Below are 17,859 nucleotides of genomic sequence, written 5' to 3' on the forward strand. Positions count from 1 at the left end.
CCCTATCACCCCTCCCCCCTATCCCACTGCTAGGGATTTGACTGCTGCCTCTAGCAGGGTAGTATAAATGCCTGTCTATGTACTTATAGACCTTCTTTTTAATTCACCCGCTTGTCTAATTATTTTTTTTAATTTTTTTTAATGTTTATTTTTGAGACAGAGAGAGACAGAACATGAACGGGGGAGGGGCAGAGAGAGAGGGAGACACAGAATCTGAAACAGGCTCCAGACTCTGAGCAGTCAGCACAGAGCCTGACGCGGGGCTTGAACTCACAGACCATGAGATCATGACCTGAGCCGAAGTCGGACACTTAACCAACTGAGCCACCCAGGCGCCCCCGCTTGTCTAATTATTTTAAAGCATTCCTGTCATCTCATCTCCTTCTTGCTTGGAGCTTTTCAAAAAACATTTATTTATATATTTTGAGGGTGGGGGGAGGGCCAGAGAGAGAGAGAGACAGAGAGAGAGAAAGAGAGAATTCCAAGAGGCTCTGTGCTGACACGGGGTTCAAGTCCATGAACCATGAGATCATGACCAGAGCCAAAATCAAAAGTCAGACTCTTCATTGACTGAGCCACCCAGGTGCCCCTATACTGTAGCTTTTTAAGGCCCTTAAAGGGACCCCTAACCTCTCCCATCTCTTGAAATTAGCCACCAGGCTCTCAAACCCAAGATGCCAGTCTTGTTCTGGGAAGTTTTCATGGACTCCTTTCTTTTTCTTTTTTAATGAACTTTGTATTTCAGAACAGTTTTAGATTCACAGCAAAATTGAGTGGGAGGTACAGAGAGCTCCCATATACCCCAGGTTCCTCACAAGCACACAGCCTCCTTCATTATCAGCATCCCACATCAGAGTGGTGCATTTGTTCCAACTGATGAATCTACATTGACACATCATTTTCACCCAGAGTCGATACTTGTTGTTAGGGTTCGCTCTCGGAGTTGTATATTCTATGCGTTTTGACTGATGCAGAATGGCATGTGTCCACAATTATAGTATCATACAGAACAGTTTCACTGTTCTAAACATCCTCTATGCTCTGCCTATTCATCCCCCTCTCCCCTCAATCCCTGGAAACCACTGATCTTTTTTATTGTCTCCACAGTTTTGCCTTTTCCTAAGTATCATATAGTAAGACTCATACTATAATACTCAGTTTCTTCCCACTGGCTTCTTTAGTTAGTAAAATGCTTTTTGGGTTTCTTCATGTCTTTTCATGGCTTGATAGCTCATTTCTTTTTAGTGCTGAATAATAAATATTCCATTGTCTAGATGTACCATAGTTTATTTATCCATTCACCTACTGTCTCGGTCAGCTTGTGGTGCTACAACAAAATACCATAGATTGGGGGCCTTAAGCAAAAAACATTTATCGCTCACAGGCTGGAGGCTGAGAAGTCTAAAATTAAGCCGTCAGCAGATCTGGTTCTTTGTACTTTGTGAGGGCCTCTTTCTTGGCTTGCAGATGCCCATTTTCTGGCTGTGTCCTCACATGATGGAAAAAGAAAGCTCTGGTGTCTCATCCCCTTCTAAGGATACTACTTCCATTATGGGGACTCAAACCTCATGACCTCATCAAAACCTAATTACCTCTCAAAGACCCCCAACTCCTAAAACCAACATATGAGTGGTTGGGGTTTCAACATACTAATTTGGGAGCATAAACATTCAGTCTGTAACACCTACTGAAGGATATCTTGGTTGCTTCTAGGTTTTGACCATTATATAAAGTTGCCATAAACATCAGTGAGCAAGTTTCTTCATGGACATAGGTTTTCAACTCATTTGAATAAATACCAAGGAGTATGATCACTAGATCATATGGTAATATGGTAAGAGTATGTTTCGTTTTGTAAGAAATTGTCACATTGCCTTCCACAATCATTGTACCATTTTGCATTCCCACCAGCAATGAATGAATGTTCCCATTATTCCATGTCCTTGCTAGAATTCGGTGTTGCCAGTGTGAGACAGGGACCATGGGAACAAGCACCAAGTGAAAAACATTATGTAACTGTGGCACTTTCTGTTGGCTGTTATTTTTAAGCCCCTTCTCTTACAGAGCAGATCCAGGATGTGGCCCAAAACAGAGGACCCAGGATCCAAAAACTACCAATGAGCTGCCTGAATTGCCTGCCAACACTGGCCAATCGGGACAAGGCCCCTCCAGCCAATCAGAATGAGGCATTTTTTCCCTTCCTCTTATTAGCCTATTGGACCTCAGTAAGAGCCTGAGAGGCAACTTTCGCTATATAGGCGGGGCCTCCCCAGTGTTGGTGGAAGCCAGCCTAACTAGTCTTTGTTAATGCTGTGTCTCCCTTCATCTTAAACTGTAGCCCTGATAAAGCCTTGCCCGTGCCTTTGATTTTTGGGTCCAGCGTCATCTCTATCCTTGTCCAGCCTATGAACCCAACTTTGGTAGCAAGTATTGTGGATTTTGGCCTTTCTAATAGGTGTCTGGTGGTAAATCGTGGTTTTTACCATTGTGTTTTTATTTAATTTTTGTCTTTTGCTGTTGTACGTACTTTTGTGAATTTTCCCTTTAATATGTTTTTGTAAGAGTACTATATACTCAATAAGAGCGCCCTTTGTGCATCAGTCTCTGCCTTAGACTGCTTATCCCAACCAGTCACATGGACCTGATGCTAATAGTTTCTGATACCTCCTTGGAAATCTATCTTTTATATCTCTCCTCTCCATCCTTGACCCCCCACCTCTACCCCATATGTTGGTTTCACCCAACTCAAGTGTAGACCTGCCAATTGGGTCTTTGTTTTTAGCTAATTGAAATTTATTTAGGAAAACATTCTATACCTTTCATATTTGTCTTATAACTATAATAAGCCCAGAGAACTGTGCTTTTATAATCGCAGGTGTCTCTGGTTGTTCAACCGCCCATATGGCGTCATTTAGGGTATAAGGGATTTGCTAATCAAATTAAAATGCAAGATTTATTTTACCTGGAGTTTTTACTAAAATGAAAATGTTGTATTCATGAAGTTCCTGTGTAAATCATCCGCTCTTTTTAATAAAATAGTATCCTTAAGGTTATAATCCATTCAATTTGAGCAAAAGTAGAGCCATTTAAGTAAAATATATGTCTTGAAATTAAAATGTAAGTGACCATCCAAAATTATGTTTACAGCCTCTTCCTCTTCCCCTAAGCAGCCTGAGGTGATCTCTGAAAATGGTTCGCTATTCACTTGATCCAGAAAACCCGACAAAATCACGCAAATCAAGAGGTTCAAATCGTTGTGTTCACTTTAAGAACACACGTGAAACTGCCCAGGCCACCAAGCGTCTGCATATCTGAAAAGCGAACAAGTGTCTGAAAGATGTCACGTTGCAGAAGCCATGTGTGCCTTTCTGTTGCTACAATGTTAGAGTTGGTAGGTGTGCGCAGGCCAAAGAGTAGGGCTGGACACAAGGTCGGTGGCCCAAAAAGAGTGCTGAATTTTTACTGCACATGCTTAAAAATACACAGAGTAATACTGAACTTAAGGGTTTAGATGTAGATTCTCCTGTCATCAAGCACATTCAGGTGAACAAAGCCCCCAAGATACAGCATAGAACTTCCACGGCTCGGGCGCCTGCGTGGCTCAGTCAGTTAGGTGTCTCCGCCTCTTGGTTTCAGCTCAGGTCATGATCTCACGGTTTTGTGGGTTCGAGCCTCAAGTCGGGCTCTGCGCTGACAGCGCAGATCCTGCTTGAGATGCTCTGTCTCCCTCCCTCTCTGCCTCCCCCCCAACTTGTGCTGTCTCTCTCTCAAAATAAATAAATAAACTTCAACAACAACTTACAGGGCTTATGGTCAGATTAACCCACACACGAGCTCTCCCTGCCACACTGAGATGATCCTTAATGAACAAGAACAGATTATTCCTAAACCAGAAGAGGAGGTTGCACAGAAGGAAAAGACAACAAAAGAAGAAGAAAAAGAAACAAAAACTTCTGGTCCGGGAGTAAATTCTGCATAACGTAAATGCGAATAAAGGTCAAAAAAATTATATTTACAAAAAGACCAAAAATGACCCAAATTTGTTTGTTTTGAGGTAAAAGTGGTATATAACATTATATGAGTTTGGGGTGTACGATGTTATAATTGTGGCTTTAGTTGTCCATTAGCAGCTTCATTTGGAGGTTGAATCCATCTTCAATGTAGATTCTGCTTTGTAGATACAGCACAGGGAGAAAAAAATCCAGCACAGGGGAGAAGATAATGAAGAAAACTCCCTGATGAAAGAAATTCCTCATCATTGATGGAGAAGGTAAAGGACCAGGCCAAGCAATGTGGGAGAAGCATTTCCTCTTCCCAGGAACTCCCTACTCCCATTTCCCCTCTGTATTTGGCCGGAAGAGCCTCCAGGTGGGAGAAGGGTGGAGGGACAAAGAGTGGAAGGGCTTACTTTGGCTTAAAGATGTCTGCAAGAAGGACCTTGCCTGCACACATACTGCCCAGAGTTCGATTTTCCCTTAAATACACACCTACACGCATGCAACATACATGTATTAAGTTTTGTTAAAGTTATGCAAACCAAAATTAACTAGTTCTACAAATGTATTATCGGTAAGAACATAAGTCAGCAGCGTCCCCTTTCACCATCCCCCCCTTTCTTAGTGGAAATCAAGTCTCGTAATTGTTAGTAACTGCCTCAAACTCTACCTGAGTCATTCCATTTCCCTGGTCTCCATTGTAGTATTGTCTTCCTTTCAGGAGGAATAAAGTCTGATTGTGAGGTTCTTGAAGCTTGCACAATTTTAGGGACTCTTTTTTTCAAAAAGAGCATAAGGTTTCAAGTACAGAGCGAGAGCTTTAGAAAGGTCCCTAAAAGCTTAAGCTTCGTTGGCTTCATGGCACATCTCTGCCTCTGCCTTCAAACGAAAACACACATCTATTGTATTAAATGATCCTGTTGCCACTGTCTCCCCAGCCACGTGCCGTGTTTGGAACGCAAAATCTCTTCATAATTTTACAGTCAGGTTGTTCCTCAAAGCCCACTTCCTCGATGGAAGTTTTCTATTGAACTGCAAAAATAGTAATATTTCTCTAATTCCCCTTTCTCTAAAATTTAATTCTGTATCTTCCCTCATCTGTCACCCTGTACCACACACTTATCCCATTGGTTTTTAAGGCAATTAAACAAATACATATAGTCATTAGCGGCCCGTGATGCGCAATTGGGTGTGAAGTTGTTTTTGCGTATCAAAGGAAATGAATTTAGTTATTATCTGTATCACTAAGTTTGAGGCAGAGGCCCTTTCCTATATGCTAAAAGCTTTAGAGGAAAGTAAGCATTTCTAATATTTGACTTAATACGACTGCTTTGCTAGAAAAAAAGTAAGATATTAAATATTAAAGATGACCGGATGGAAGCCACCGAAGTCAACCAAACGGTAAACTCACAGGCTCAGAGTGTAACCCAAAGCATTAGTGGAGGTGAAGCTGTTTTGCTTGAGCATTATGACTCTTTTTATTTGTAAATGACAATGCCAGAGCTCCAAAGACACAATCTTATACATCAAACTGTCATTCGAATATGCGGCTCTTTCCTGCAGCATCATGTTACTGCTGAAAGTTTTATTTCCCGGTAATACTGGAGGTGGTAATTAGAAGGTGTATTATTTCTGGCCAACCATAATGGATACAACCACCGCAGAAGGTTAATGGCGATGCTGCCAACACTGCGGCCATTAGCTGTTGGAGCAGGGAGCGCCGTGCGCACCAAGCGAAAGTTTTTAAATAAAGGCTCTCCTCTACTTGGTGTTCGTAGACCCCCCCTAAATGAAGTCGGTAAGCCGTCAGATTCACACATGTCACTTGGAGGGATTGCAGCCGTGGGCAGAGCTTTCCAGGGTTGGGCAAACAAGACTTTAGGAGGCAACTTCTGGAGGGAAGGAGCCTTTGGAGCCCAAGTTCCTCTTTCCCTTTGTTGCCTTCTCTGTCTGCCTCTGCTCACCCAGACTCCTCCAGCTGGGGTCCTCCTCCTGCTGTTTGCTCCCTCAGCTCCTAAGACCAGGGCATCAGGTCAAAGGTCACGAGCAGGTCTACCCACATTACCTGGCCTGCTCCAGGCAAAAGCACCAAGGAGGACACCCTATTATATATCTACATACTTAAAAGCCATAAATCAAGCTAATAAACTGTTAAATAAAATATATTCTGCCCCCTATCTTTATCATAAAATAATTTTTTTAATGCATACAGCTATATTTTAATGAGTATAGGCAAATTACCAGAATGAAGAAATTTAACTGTGTGCCTCTGCTTAGCCTGGTGATGGGCCGAAGATGTTTAGATAAGCAATAAAATAAAAACTTAACACAGTTTACAAATGATATATTTACTCCATAAAATTTATTTTCTTCTTTTCATCTTAGTGGAATCACTTAATTTTGTTATTATAATCAAGATTTTATTGTATTGTATTGTATTTACAATCAGAGTTTTGTTAACAATAATGCTGAATTACATAACTTTCTTGAGTTAGTGTAGCTCTTGGAACTTTTTAACATTTATTTATTTTTATTTTTTTTTAATTTTTTTTTTCAACGTTTTTTATTTATTTTTGGGACAGAGAGAGACAGAGCATGAACGGGGGAGGGGCAGAGCGAGAGGGAGACACAGAATCGGAAACAGGCTCCAGGCTCTGAGCCATCAGCCCAGAGCCTGACGCGGGGCTCGAACTCACGGACTGCGAGATCGTGACCTGGCTGAAGTCGGACGCTTAACCGACTGCGCCACCCAGGCGCCCCAACATTTATTTATTTTTGAGAGACAGAGAGAGAGAGAGACAGGGCACAAGCAGGAGAGGGGCAGAGAGAAAGAGGGAAACACAGAATCCGAAGCAGGCTCCAGGCTCTGAGAGCCTGACATGGGACTCGAACCCATGAACCACAAGATCATGACCTAAGTTGAAGTCAGATGCTTAACCGACTGAGCCACCCAGGCACATAGCTCTTGGAACTTTTGAACTTAATTTTACTTCAGAGAAATTTTGTTCTGCTAAAGCAGTAGCAACTGAAATAGTGATCAAATTCTTAAAGCAATACTTATTTCAGAAAATGAAGAATTGGGAGTTTCTGGTCTGGCATGTAAATAACTTAGAAACCATCACTCCATCCTAACAAATAAAAAGCTGAATAAACTGAAAATCAACAACTCTTCTTAGATCTGTCCGAGAATTGAGGACATAAAGCAAACAGCTGCTCCCCAAATTAGAAGACAGGCAGATACAGAGAATAATAACTTGCCAGAGTAGAAACCCGTGAGCAAAAACCTCCCAGGGTTTTTGTACCTTTCCAGGGTAACGGGTAGGGGATAGGAAAACCTGAACTATAATTGATGAATTGCTGGAGACTGAGTGTGGACAAGTCTGAGAGTTAAACGCGCCACTGGGGCCCAGTCTTTGGGGGACCCCACACTTGTCAGTTTCACTTCCTGAAGCTCTACCAGGTTCTGACAATGACTATGGGAGAAAAATCCCCTCGTGTCTGGCAGGGGAAGGAGGAAAGAAACCATATTGAAATTTGCCTGAACATCCTGTTCATCTTAATAGGATCTAACCTCTTGAGAAATTATTTTGCCAACACCTAACTTATTGGGATTTTATCAGAGCCTAACTGACCTGGGGGAAGAAAAACACCCACCCATACTCAGCCCACTCTGGCAATGTTGTCCCACCTGAGGGGAGTATATATAATCTGATAAGCAATTGTAAATTTCACAGGTCCCCTAAAAGACTGAGACGTGATCATAGGTCTATACAATGCTCCCCCACTTCACCTCTACCTTATAGCACATCACTAAAGCCTTATTTACTGCAGTTCCTTTTTTCTAGTACATCATGTCTGGCTTTCCACAAAAAGTTACAGGGCATACTATAATGCAAAAAAAAACCTTAGTCCGAAGAAACAGCAAGCCCCAGTACCAGACTCAGATATACAGAAATGATGGAATTGTCAGACTAGGAATTTAAAATAAGTGTGATTAATATGCTAAGGGCTCTAAAGGAATAAGTAGATAGCATGCAAAACCAGATTGGTAATGTAAGCAGATGCCAGCATACCTCAGAGATATTATGGGTTTGGTTTCAGACCACTGCAATTAGGCATACGTTGAACTAATGCAAGTCAAATCAATTTTTTTGGCTTCCTCGTGCATATAAAAGTCACGTTTATACTATGCTGTAGTCTAGTAAGTGTGCAATAGCATGGTCTGAGGAAACAATGTACATACCCTGATTAAAAAATACTGCTAAAAAATGCTAACCATGGTCTGAACTTTCAGTGAATCATAATCACTGATCACATTTCACTGTAACAAATATTATAATAATAATGAAAAACTTTGAAAGAGTTCAAGAATTACCGAAATATGACACAGAGACATGAAGTGAGCAAATGCTGTTGGAAGAATGGTACCAATAGACATGCTCAACACAAGGACAGGTGCTGGGGTGTGGGGTGAGTTACCCTGCCCAGTGCTGGAAGCCTGGATGGAGAGTGTGTGTGTGTGTGTGTGTGTGTGTATGTGTGTGTGTGTTGGAGGGTACAGTTATTTGTGATTCAGGGCCCACAGCCTTTCTCCTCTAGACATTCTGTTACCCTCCTGGTCCAGCTTTGTTTGTTATGAACAGAAATAGAGAGTCCAGAAATAGCAACTCATTTTTGACAAAGGAGCAAAGACAACACCTGGAGCAAAGATCATCTTTTATTTTTTTATGTTTTATTTATTTATTTTGAGAGACAGAGAAAGAGAGCATGAGCAGGGGAGGGGCAGAGAGAGATGGGGAGAGACAATCACAAGCAGGCTCCAAGCTGTCAGTGTGAAGCCTAATGCAGGGCTCAATCTTATGAACTGTGAGATCATGACCTGAACCAAAGCCAAAAGTTGGATGCTTAACCAGCTGAGCCACCCAGGTGCCCGCAAAGATCACCTTTTCTTTCTTCTTTTTTTTTTTTCAGTATATGAAGTTTATGGTCAGATTGGTTTCCATACAACACCCAGTGCTCATCCCAAAAGGTGCCCTCCTCAATACCCATCACCCACCCTCCCCTCCCTCCCACCCCCCATCAACCCCGGTTTGTTCTCAGTTTTTAAGAGTCAAAGATCACCTTTTCAATGAACAGTGCGGGGGCAACTGGACATCCACCTGGGAAACAATGAATCTGGTCACAAATCTTACACAAAATCTTCACAAAAATTAACGCCAAATGGATATAGACCTAAACGTAAAACACAAAGCTATAAAGCTCCTAGAAGATAACATAGGAGAAGATCTGGAAGCCCTTGGGTTTGGTGATGACTTTTTCTGTACACCAAAGGCATGATCCATGAAAGAAATAATTGATAAGCTGGACTTCATTAAAATCAAAACCTTCTGCTCTGTAAAAGGCGGTGTCTACAGAATTAGAAGATAAGCCACAGACTGGGAGAAAATATTTGCAGAAGATGTATCTGATGAAGGATTGTTATCCAAAATATACAAAGGACTCTTAAAAGCCAACCATAAGAAAACAGACAACTCAGTTAAAAAAAAAAAACAGGACAAAGACCTGAACAGAAACCTCATCAAAGAAGATAGATGACAAACAAGTGCATGAAAAGATGTTCACATCATATGTCATCAGGGAAGTGCAGATCAAGACAACAATGAGATACCACTCTGATCCTATTAGAATGGCCAAGATCTGGAACACTGACAACACCAAATGCTGTGGAGGATATGGAGCAACAGGAACTGTCAAACTTCGCTAGGGGTGTTGCAAGATGGAATAGACACTCTGGAAGACAGTTTGACAGTTTCTTATAAAACTCAACATACGCTTACCTTATGATTCAGCAGTTGGGCTCCTTGGTATTTTCCCACAAGAGTTAAAAACTTAACATTGACACAAAAACCTGAATACAACTGGGGTTCATAGCATCTTTGTTCACAATTGCCAAAACTTGGAATCCACCAAGACCTCCTTCCAGTAGGTGAATCGTGGTACGTCCAGACAATGGCAAATTTACTCAGCACTAGTAAGAAATGAGCTATCAAGCCGTGAGAAGAGTTGAAGAATCTTACTAAGTGAAAGAGGCCAATTTGAAAAGGCTACGTATTGTACAATTCCAACTACATGCCACTCTAGAAAAGACACAACTATGGAGATGGTAAAAACAAACAAACAAACAAACAAACACAACCAAAAACCCAGCTTGTTAGGTCTTCGGAAGAAGGGAGAGATGAAGAGGTGAAGCACATGAGAGTGTGGCATAGTTGGTACTAAAAACTAGGCTGACTTTTTTTTTTTAATTTTTAACATTTATATATTTTTGAGACAGAGAGAGACAGAGCATGAACAGGGGAGGGGCAGAGAGAGAGGGAGACACAGAATCTGAAACAGGCTCCAGGCTCTGAGCTGTCAGCACAGAGCCCGACGCGGGGCTTGAACTCACAGACCGTGAGATCATGACCTGAGCAGAAGTCGGCCGCTCAACCGACTGAGCCACCCAGGTGCCCCTAGGTTGACTTTTAAAGTGGTTCAACTTTCTATTACGGTTTTGCGTCAGTAAAACTGTGGCACCTGCCAAGGCTGAAATCCCATTGCCACCTGTACCTCAGAATGAATAATTTTTTTTTTTTTTTAAAGGACAGTTATCCAGGAAGTTACCCACTTTCCAGCTAAGGTCCCTTGGACAATTGACCTTACAGAGCACATCAGTATACTCTGGTTTCTCTTCAGATCGTATACATCTTTCGCCTTTTACAGAGCACATCAGCCCCCTTTGAGAAATCTTGTGTCCTGAAACTCTTAATGCAGTGGGTTCTCGTAAAGGAAGCTTTATTTAGGGGATCACCAAGAGCTTCAAAAAACCCTTCTAGGCTGAACCCCTCTGGACCCGAGGAATAGTCGTGTGCTGCGGGTACTGGAACAGGGGGCAAGGTGGAGGGGACTTGCCGGCCGCACAGCGGGACCCGCAGCCCGACACCGGTCACTGGGGCGCCTCCCGGGCCCGCAGGGCAGGCGGGGTCGGGCGGAGGGCCAGGCTCGCCGCAGCAGCCGCCGCCGCCGCCGCCGCCACCACCGCGAGCCCAGACCTGCCCGCCCGACCTGACCGCGCAGTCTCGCGGGATCGCTCAGCTCTCGCTCCCGGTGCCGCTCCGGAGGCAGCTGGAGTTCCGGACGCTTCCCGGAGCCGTCTCAGGTCGCGGTGCGCGGACGGTAGGCTGGACGAGGACTGGAGGGAGGGCTGCCTCCGACCGCCGGCCGAGCTGAGGCTCCTCGGGCCGGCCGGGGAGCCGGGGCCGAGTGGGTCCCGGGGAGAGCGAGGCGGGCCTCGGGGGCGCGCGCGGCGGGCTGGGAGCCACAGGTGCGGGGCAGGCGGCGGCGGGACAGGCCGCTCGGGCCAGAGTTTCCGCACGAGTTGGGGCCAGTTCCTGAAGGGCGCCGCCGGGTCCCCGCGCTACCGAGCGGGGCCGGGACGCTGCTGCCCGGCTCTAGGCCTGGGGCAGGTGCAGGGGTGTGGGGCGAGTTAGTCTGCCCGGCGCTGGAAGCCTGGGCACCCGGGGAGGGGGCGGACGGGGGTGTTGGGCCGGGCGTGCGGTTATTCGCGATTCAGGGCCCAGAGACACTCCGTGGCCCTCCCGGTCCGGCTTGGCTCCTTTTCCCTTTCGCTCGCCCCTGCCCGGGAGAACGAATTTCGCTCCTCCGGGAGGAATCCTAGACGTCTCCCCCTCGTTGGCCTTTTGAAAAACAGAAAAGCATATTCCCCCAGAGACCGCCACAAAAACTGGCTCTTTGGAGTCCTTAAAGAAGTTTAAGAATTCATCAGATCTTAAGAAATTACCCTGGGACAGAATTTTCCTGTGCGGAGTAAGATATCCAACAGGGGCCTTAGATTTCACGATTTTATTAATACGTTTAACTTATTCCCAACCCCAGCATGACTTTTTTTTCCCTCCATCTCACTCATCCTCTGCCCCCCCCCCCCCCTTTACCGGGTGTTCTAGACAGCGTAAATGTTCTATCATCAGTTCCCTAGAGATGAGACTTGCTCAACAAATTACATATTCTGTGCCAAAGCAGGTGGAAGGTGTCTCCAAAGGACCGAATTTCCCGTCATTTTTCCAGTGTTAGTTATCCAGGGTCAAAATCTTAACTCTGCACTTTAACGTCCCTATTTGAGTTTATGACAAATGTTGCAGATACACTCCCTCGGTTGTTTTTACAGTAATTGACCCAGAACTCATTTTCAGGAAAAGAACTTCCTTCAAAATGGTAAAATAACGAAAGAGGAATTTGAACATTTTGTTTTCGGATGGAAATCAGAGAATGAAAAGAAAGATTAATCCGAGCCATGTGGTAAAACCAGGAATTTGAAGAAAATGGAAATGTTTCCATTTTTGTGGACGTGTATTTTTCTACCCTTCATACGAGGACACAGTCTTTTCACCTGTGAACCAATTACTGTTCCCAGATGTATGAAAATGGCCTACAACATGACATTTTTCCCTAATTTAATGGGTCATTATGACCAGAGTACAGCTGCTGTGAAAATGGAGGTGAGTATTTCTTCATATATTTATAGAGAAATAGTTTACGCTCTGCTCTGGAATAAACTATAAATGTTGACTTTTTTTTTTTTAAACACCGTAAGGGATTTCTTCAAATTGTGCACAAGTCATATTTTGAATGCATCCTTTTGAAAATTAATTCCTCCTGCTAACTTAAATTTTGTGTAGATTTGTGGCCTTTGATAGTGGATTTGCTTAAGATAGGGTTTCTTTTACATGAAATGTAGTTATGATTTTGAAGTACCTTGCACCTGGCAAATATTTTGCTTTCCTGAGTCACTTATGGTAGTTCCTCTAGAAATGTGAATTCTGAGTTTTTCCTAATTAATTGAACATATAATCTATATTGCCTGGACTAAAAGTGCCTGAACTACATACATACCTTGTCGTAAGTAGTTGTTAATGTTCACTTGGCACAATTTTTCTGTGGTAAATCAGTTGCTGGAAGATTTGGGGGCTGTAGATAGTGTTTTGCTGAAAAGTGACCTTTTCCCCCCCCCCCCCCAGCAGAACACTTAAGTATTCTTTGTAAGATACCAGTTAAAAGAAACCACAAATCTGGGGAGAGGCAAGTGACACTTAAGATTGCCTTAGGTGCCTTAGTTACCTGCCCCTGGTTTAGAGATATGCAGATTGCTAGGGAAGTGTGGGAAGAGAGTTACCTGTAGAGACAGGAACCTGCCCTCCCATACAGATCTGTTAGGTTGATAAGTCTCCTGAAAGAACATCCCTTAGAGTGTTGCTAAGAAATGAAACCCTTACAGTTTTAATATAGACACTATAAAATCGATTAGTTTTGTTTTTGCACATTCAAGTCTTCCATTGTTGTTTCGTTGAATAGGGTTTCGACTACCTCATTGTAGATTCAGATCTAAAATAACAGAGCTTTTAAAGCTAAGTAGATGTACTTTAAAAGGATTTACAAATTACCTTATGGTAATCTTTCAGTGGTTTTTTCAAACCAACGCAGAATATCCTTTTGAACACTGAACAAATGATGCAGTGATCGTTTCATTGATTAATCAGAACCATTTTGATAGTTCAATCTGATTAAAGTTTGTAGTAGGAGTACCTTCAAAGAGTAATTATATAATTCATGTTTTCTCTGATATGTTTTATAGCTCATGCCTTACCAAGTTCTTAAATATTTTTAAAATATTTATTTATTTTTGAGAGAGAGCATAAGCGGGGTAGGGGCAGAGAGAGAGAGAGACAGACAGACAGACAGACACAGAATCCCAGTCAGGCTCCAGGCTCTGAGCTGTTAGCTCAGAGCCCAATGCTGGGCTCCAGCTCAGGAACCACAAGATCATGACCTGAGCCAAAGTCGTTGGCCGCTCAACTGACTAAGGCACCCAGGTGCCCCCACAAAAAATTAAGATATATATATAAATAAAATGAGTAACATTACAAAAGAAACCAATTATGGTTAAGAACCCCTGAACCCTGCATCATATAGGTTGAAGAAACTGAAGCTCAGAGAAGTTAGGATTTGTCCAAAGTCTAAGCCTATAATCTGACAGTCTTCTCTGTCAACATGGACCATAATGTCATCTTTTTTTTTTTTAATGTTTATTTCATTTTGAGAGATTGACAGAGTGTGAGCAGGGGAAGGGCAGAGAGAGAGGGAGACACAGAATCTGAAGCAGTCTCCAGGCTCGGAGCTGTCAGCACAGAGCCCAACGTGGGGCTCGAACCCACCAACTCTGAGATCATAACCTGAGCTGAAGTTGGATGCTCAACAGACGGAGCCACCCAGCGGCTCCTGTAATGTCATCTTTAATGTTTATTTATTTTTGACAGAAAGAGAGAGAGAGAGAGAGCGCGAGCGAGCATGAGTGGGGGAGGGGCAGAGAGAGAGGGAAACCCAGAATTGGAAGCAGTCTCCAGGCTCTGAGCCGTAATGTCATCTTTAGATGTTTTTTTAGCCTTTGACCTTATTGGATAAAAAAAAGACAATATGCCCTAACATTCAGAATGTCATGTATTAATATTAGTCTTTGCTGCTGCTTTGCAAACTTAATTTCTATAAAAATTAAACTGGGAATTTTGGTGTTTTTCTTAAACTGCTATTCAGACCAGACCTACCTCCCTTTCTCCTTCCTATCTGTGCCATGAATACAAAGTCTCAGTTTTCACCAGTCTCTCCCCCCTAGTGTCGTCAAAGTGATTTTATTATAAAACACATATCCAGGTGGCTGAGTCAGGTTGAACGTTGGACTTTGGCTCCGGTCGTGATCTCACAGTTTGTGAGTTTGAGCCTTGCCTGGGGCTCTGTGCTGACAGTGTGGAGCCTGTTTGGGATTCTTTCTGTCTCCTTCTCTCTCTGCCTCTGACCTGCTCACTCTCTGTCTCTCAAAATAAATAAATAAACTTAAACATAAAATAAAACGTATATCCATAGTCCACTTTGGGGTTAAAATTCTTCACCATTTCCTTAAAGCTGGAAGAATAAAGACCTGACTCTAGCGTAGTATGCAAGGCTCTTCATATGTGACCCTGCTCTCCTGTCCAGCTTCCTGTCTTGTCCCTTCTCATACTACATGATCTCCATCAGCCAAACTGACCTGTTGGTAGAACTCACATCCACATTACTCCCTCTCACTTCTCTACCTTTGCACACATTGTATTGGTTGCTTCCCAGGCTCTCTACCTATCCTTCACCTGCTCAGTTTCTGCAGGTCTCAGTTAAAGCAGTAACTCTGTGCTCAGTGAAGCCTTCTTTCATCCTTCTCCCAAGCATATGTAATCTGCTTACTTTCTACACTCTGATAGTACTTAATATACAATGGTTCTTAAATACTTAACTACGCTGTATTATAGTTATATGTGTGGTTCTCACTAGATTGCAAGTGTTGAGAGTAGGGATGGTATTTATTCATTTTTTTCCCCTAATGCCTAGTACAGTGCCTCAGAGCATGATAGATACACGGTAAAAGCTGAGTAAGTAAAAAGGTGGTGTTTCCTGCTGTAAAAAATCAACAAAGAGAATTTTACCTACAAATTTTTACCTTCCACCTCTGTCGTCTGCAGTGTCCAGGTGAAAGAAATTCTGATATTTTTAGGTGGTTTAATATCACCCACTTTGGTTCTACTGAGCCTAGTTCTGATAAAATGTATCAGTTGACATCCTCTGTTTCCTCTAATATTTCCCATTTTTTAGCATGACACATGTTTCTTAGCATTTATTTAAAGAATTTTATTTTTAACCATTTATATTTATTTGTATGGAGTGCAAGAATTCATCTTTTGATTGGCCCACTGTATTATAAATCATATGTAACAGATTTTTTTCAAACATTGTACTGTAAACAAAACAAAAACACTGTATTACAATTCAGTCAAATACTAAATTATAACTGCATATAGCTCAGCTTTTACTAAAAAAAAGGCATTTTACAGCTTCTTTAAAGAACAGATTGGGTTTTATACCTCCAACACAACTGTCTTCGATTATTGCTGGTCCCTGTTGAATTTCCTGTGTTCCATATGAATTAATGTTAGGATGAGGGGCTGAAGAATTATCAGCTGATTATGGCAACCAGTTGTGTCTTCTTAGCCGCCAAGAATTCCTTATGTCAAATGATCTATCTTCTCTTAGTTTTCATTTTGTTTGAGGGCTGTCCTGTTTTATAGAATTCGTAGTATCTGCTATCAGTACTCATCTGTGATTATATGAGATGGGTTTAGAGCAGTGGTTCTCAAAGTTCACTTCATAGACCAGCAGCTTGTGAGCTTGTTAGAAATGCAGTTCATGGACCCCATCTCACCCAGTGAACCATGATCTGTGAAGAGGGAGCCCAGGAAACTGTGTTTCTTATGCATGTTAAAATTTGAGACCCATTGGTTTAGAGCAAGGAGTGCAAACTTGTAAAATAATAAATATTTTTGGCTTTGCAAGCCATACAGACTCTCTCACAGCTATTCAACTCTGCAATTGCAGGAAAAAAAAAAGCAGCCATAAACAATATGTAAACAAATGAATCTGGATGTGCTTCAGTGAAACTATTTACAAAAACAGGCAGTGGACTGGTTTTGGCCCACAGCCTGTAGTTTGCTGAACCTGGTTTAAGGTATTTGAAAGTGTTCTTAAGGATTATAAACACAGAGCATGTACTAAGTAAACATTATTATGCATTCTTGTTAATATGTTACCTGAGCTATATGTAATTTACTTTCCGCATAAATTTTTCTTAGGCCAAATTTATCACAGACCACTGACTGGGATATTCTGGTTCTTTGGTTTTGTTTCAGAGATTGCTTGAAATAAGGGACTTAAGTTTTTTTTCCTTATTTTGTTATCTGAAGCTGAAGTCATTTGTATTGCAAAGAGTTAATTTACAATTCTGAATAGTAACTTGGCTTGGTAATGAAAAGGATGTTGTACAGCCTAACTCTCCCAAGTAGAAAAACAAATGGCTGCTGATTTTCCATTGTGTTCCTTTTTGTTTCATATCTAGAGCATTGTTTCCCAAATTGTGAGGTTGATGTCCCTTGAGAGACTGATTTCATCCAGAAAGAGCTGAGACTGATCTAGGGAAAATGGAAACAGGAATATTGTATTTTTCTTTTTGAATTGCCTTCATTGAGCTCTAAGCAAAAGCAAAGTCATGTATTGTGTTTGGAACAGCATGTGGTCGTTCCACTTTTGAAAGGTCTAAAGGGAAGTGAGCCAAAAAAACCTCTTTCCTTTCCACCTGTTAATATGCACTCCTAAAATGTCTCTATTCAATTAAAAATAAAGGGATGAAGAAAACCTGTATAAACAGACTTCTAAGGAAAAAAAAAAAACTATTTCTGTTGGGCAGTGGTTTTTAAACATTTTCACTTTCCTGCTTTTAGAGTCTAGTGGACCCCTTCGTTTCCTCTTTATTCTCTACTCTTCTATCCCCACACACAAGGAAAGAAAATGGTTAGTGTGACTAACTTTTGTTTTCAGGGAAGACTTTCTGAAAATAGCTGTGACGATTCTGAAAGTGAGTTGTTGAGTCATTCAAAATGAAATAGATATTGAAAAGTGTTGCAAGTCAGGTGTGTGTATAGTGGCTGCTATTGTGTTTTAAATGTAGAAGTCGCAAGCTTAACCAAGCTTAACTTCCTTTGTGATGTTGTGTTGCAGTAGTAGAAAGTGTTATGACTGTTTCCAAGTCTGCGGAATCAGGATTAGATCTAATGTTATGCCCAGAATTCGTGATCCCCAAAGACCACTAGGGAGCCGAGTCCGATGCAAAAGCAAAGAGCCTTTATTCGAGCTAGCTCGAGCTCAATCCCCTACCTGCACCGACGCAGCGGTGAGA

The 17,859-nt window shown here is 42.2% G+C and overlaps 1 protein-coding gene and 1 pseudogene across 1 annotated transcript in view; both read left to right on the forward strand.

Moving 5' to 3' along the window:
* Positions 1-3,175: 3,175 nt before the first annotated feature.
* Positions 3,176-3,969, forward strand: LOC121043195 (60S ribosomal protein L17-like; annotated as a pseudogene).
* A 7,109-nt stretch (positions 3,970-11,078) lies between these two features.
* The window catches only part of FZD6 (frizzled class receptor 6), a 43,826-nt gene continuing 37,045 nt past the window's right edge, over positions 11,079-17,859 (forward strand). The window contains exons 1-2 of the mRNA XM_040494166.1: positions 11,079-11,210; positions 12,245-12,550. Of these exons, the coding sequence (XP_040350100.1) occupies positions 12,374-12,550 (177 nt within the window). The 5' untranslated portion in view covers positions 11,079-11,210; positions 12,245-12,373. The remainder of the gene's footprint in view (positions 11,211-12,244; positions 12,551-17,859) is intronic.

The sequence above is a fragment of the Herpailurus yagouaroundi genome, unplaced genomic scaffold (assembly GCF_014898765.1).
Source record: "Herpailurus yagouaroundi ecotype Mexico unplaced genomic scaffold, PumYag 186, whole genome shotgun sequence".
NCBI classification, from domain to species: domain Eukaryota; kingdom Metazoa; phylum Chordata; class Mammalia; order Carnivora; family Felidae; genus Herpailurus; species Herpailurus yagouaroundi.